The sequence below is a fragment of the Saccostrea cucullata genome, unplaced genomic scaffold (genome assembly GCF_032062105.1).
Source record: "Saccostrea cucullata isolate Sc308-1 unplaced genomic scaffold, CSIRO_AGI_Scuc_v1 ctg14736, whole genome shotgun sequence".
In the NCBI taxonomy this organism is placed as follows: domain Eukaryota; kingdom Metazoa; phylum Mollusca; class Bivalvia; order Ostreida; family Ostreidae; genus Saccostrea; species Saccostrea cuccullata.
In genome coordinates, this window is record NW_026919130.1 from 9,907 (window position 1) to 13,970 (window position 4,064).

Below are 4,064 nucleotides of genomic sequence, written 5' to 3' on the forward strand. Positions count from 1 at the left end.
AATTTTTGATGGAAGGTGGAGGCCAAAATACTACTTTGCAGAAATTCTTTAATCTTATTTTTTGTAAATTATCAGATGGAGGGATTTGAACGTTAGAACGATTTATCATTTTGCATTTCTATAAGTGCAGTCATCCTTTGGATATGAAGTGACCAGCACATAGAGACATGGTTAACAGAAAAGATATAATGTTGCTTTTTGGTTTTCAACAGTATGATAATAGTGAAAAGGTTCTTCTATCGCTCTAGAGTTCATTCAAACTTCAATGAGTATGATATTTTTATGACATTTCTGCAGTTAAACATTACATCTTACTATTAAAAAAAAAATCTTTGTCCATTTAAATACTTAAGGGATGCTGCTCGTTCTCCTTATCCTTGAATCGCTGTTTCTCTGAAGGTGGCACTGACTACATTTTATTATGTACATTTTTATTTAACAAATTTTTAAATAACAAAAAATTTCAAACGCCCATGACATCTCTTTAAGCAGCAAATTTGGATCGTACATTGACCTGAACAAAGTGTTCGAAGTAAAATGTATTTACACCGTTGGATCTAAAACGTTGCTTTCCATTCAACGGTTGGTCAGTTGTTCGTGCTTTGTTCCACTTTGCGTATTTTGAAATAACAAAGCCATCTAAGGTAAACAAAAGTTTGTCATCAAAGAAAATATTACACAATATTTACTACGAGTACATGTGCATTGACGATTTTGGAAAACATTCTACCGAGATCCATTCTTCACCGTTTAAGGCGTTTATTATCACAAAACAAAGAATTATAATATTAATTTGATGATATTTTAAACCCAGGTTTCCTATTTTTAAAATCATGAAAAAATATCAGAAAGGGCTGAATAGACAATTTTCATAGGACATGTTTTAGCTCTCCGAAGCCGTCCGTCTGTCAAGCTGTCTGTCCATCTTTCTCTTTTCACATTTTTGATGTCTTCTCGAGAACCACTGGCCCAGTTTTAACCAAACTTGAGGCATAACCAAACTTTCTATAGCTTTGGGAATATTTTGTTTGAGTTGTTTTTAGCTCACCTGAGCTGAAAGCTCAAGTGAGCTTTTCTGATCACCCGGTGTCCGTCGTCCGTCCGTCCGTCCGTCCATCCGTCTGTAAACTTTTCACATTTTCAACTTCTTCTCAAGAACCACTGGGCCAATTTTAACCAAACTTAGTACAAAGCATCCTTGGGTGAAGGGGAATTTAAATTGTTAAAATCAAGGGCCAAGACCCCTTCCAAGGGGAGATAATCAAGAAAATACGAAAATAGGGTGGGGTCATTAAAAAATCTTCTTCTCAAGAACCACTGGGCCAGAAAAGCTGAAATTTATGTGGAAGCATCCTGGGGAAGTGTAGATATTAAATTGTTAAAATCATGACCCCCTGGGGTAGGGCGGGGCCACAATAGGGAATCCAAGTTTTACATAGAAATATATAGAACAAATCTTTAAAAATCTTCTCAAGAACCACTGGACCAGGAAAGCTGAAACTTATGTGGGAGCATCCTTGGGTAGTGTAGATATAAAATTGTAAAAATCATGACCCCCGGGGGTAGGGCGGGGCCACAATAGGGAATCCAAATTTTACATAGAAATATATAGAACAAATCTTTTAAAAATCTTCTTCTCAAGAACCACTGGGCCAGGAAAGCTGAAACTTAAGTGGAAGCATCCTTGGGTAGTGTAGATATTAAATTGTTAAAATCATGATTCCCGGGGGTAGGGCAGGGCCACAATAGGGAATCCAAGTTTTACATAGAAATATATAGAACAAATCTTTAAAAATCTTCTTCTCAAGAACCACTAGGCCAGGAAAGCTGAAACTTATGTGGAAGCATCCTTGAGTAGTGTAGATATTAAATTGTAAAAATCATGACCCTCGGGCATAGGGCGGAGCCACAATGGGGAATCCAAGTTTTACATAGAAATATATATAGAACAAAACTTTTAAAATCTTCTTCTCAAGAACCACTGGACCAGGAAAGCTGAAACTTATGTGGAAGCATCCTTTGGTAGTGTAGATATTATATTGTTAAAATCATGACCCTCGAGGGCAGGGCGGGGCCACAATAGGGAATCCAAGTTTTACATAGAAATATATAGAACAAATCTTTAAAAATCTTCTTCTCAAGAACTACTGGGCCTCAAAAGCTGAAACTTATACGGAAGCATCCTTGGGTAGTGTTGATATTAAATTGTTAAAATCATGACCCCCGGGGGCAGGGCGGGGCCACAATAGGAAATCCAATTTTACATAGAAATATATAGAACAAATACTTAAAAATCTTCTTCTCAAGATCCACTCGGCCAGGAAAGCTTAAACTTATATGGAAGCATCCTTGGGTAGTGTAAATATTAAATTGTTAAAATCATGACCCTCGGGCATAGGGCGGGGCCACAATGGGGAATCCAAGTTTTACATAGAAATATATGTAGAACAAATCTTTTTAAAAGATCTGCATCACCCAAGTTACTCAGGTGAGCGATGTGGCCCATGGGCCTCTTGTTAATTCTTGATATAGCAGGCAAGGTAGTTAGTACAGAATAAGAATCACTGTAGATACTTGTACACTGTCAGTATGTTAGTGAGCCATTGTCCCACATAGAGATTGTTCTCATCATCCACACACACACTACGGGGATAATCTACCCCATGTTGTTGTGAGAGTAATAGAGACAAGAACTGACCGCCCTTATCAAGGAGATGAACAGTTCTACTTTTATCATCACACACCAGGATGTGACCGAGGACATCAGTACAGATTCCATAGGGACAGAACGCTGACCCCTGACCTGTGTAGGAGAACCTGTGTTGTCCTGATTTATTCACCACCACTACTGCCTTTTTATGTTCTGAAATGCAAATATCTCCATTGATGTTTTCTGTGATGTAGTGTGGCAATGCAAACAGGTCCCGTCCTTTGGTATCCCTCTGTATGTTCTGTAGTTCTTTTCCCGATTTGTTATACCTAGTGAGTTTAGCCTCTTTAACCTTCGCCATCCCCACCAGTAAGTCCCCATTGATGTGGGAGGAGTAAATGCTAAATGGTGTCCAATCTCCAGTTTTTAGGAATTCGGCGATATCATTGTTTTCTATTATTCTATATATAACTTTCTTCTCTCTCTCTGTAAAGATTAGATTTGCATTGCTTGTTACTGTGTGGTGACCACACTCAACGCTGGTTCTTATCTCACATAGCTTACTAGAACGAAAATTTGTCTGGACAAGATTTCCGCAACTGTCACTGACATAGATTCCGTTTAATTGGTCTAGTGAAATGTGGTTAACACTTTGAACACCTGGTACATAGAACTCCCTGACCTTGGTTACAGTGGCAGATAGTGACATTAACTTCTTTTCAGGTTTCTTTCTGTCTTCTTTTATTTGTTTTTGGGCAGGTTTCATTGCTGTGTTGTCAACACTTACACTGGGACTTATTTCTCTCTTCTCTGCTTTAGTGCTGGGGACATGTATTTTACCTAATAAATAAGTAATGTCATTTTTGCTGAAATCGCCAGCAGTAAATCCAATCATGATTGGCTTTGTTGCTTCTGAATATTTGTCCACATAAATTGTCTCTAGATCAGTAAATATATGCCCTCGATGGTTTCTCTGTGTGGCACATTTGGAACATAATGAAGTTTGACATTCTTCACAGAACATGTCCAAATCTTAAGTGGGGTGGATCTTGCATTTCTCTAAATGAAGTAGTCCTTTACGATGCTTGTACAAGACCACCTCATGATTCGTGTTTTCTGGAATTTTCTGATGTTCATCTCTGCAGTGTTTACAAAATCTTTCTTGACAAGGCTTGCAGTAAAATGCAAAGTTGTTTTCACATTCTTCAACACCACACTTTAAAACGTGTCGGGCTTTGTTCGGTATATCCACTTTTGATAATGCCATCTGAAAACGAGGAAATGCGTAACAAAAAAAAATGATAAGTTCTCTGCTACATAACTTAATTTACATCTCTACAAGAGCTATAGTATACAACATGTATAACAAAACGATTCTATTACATCTTAAATTAATCAATAGTTTCCTAAACAT

General features: G+C 37.6%; 1 protein-coding gene across 1 annotated transcript; it reads right to left on the reverse strand.

The window, feature by feature from the left end:
- Positions 1–2,561: 2,561 nt before the first annotated feature.
- On the reverse strand, positions 2,562–3,674 carry LOC134279839 (uncharacterized). Its single transcript, XM_062762255.1, has one exon. The coding sequence runs from the start codon at positions 3,672–3,674 to the stop codon at positions 2,562–2,564; it is 1,113 nt and encodes a 370-aa protein (XP_062618239.1).
- Positions 3,675–4,064: the final 390 nt, after the last annotated feature.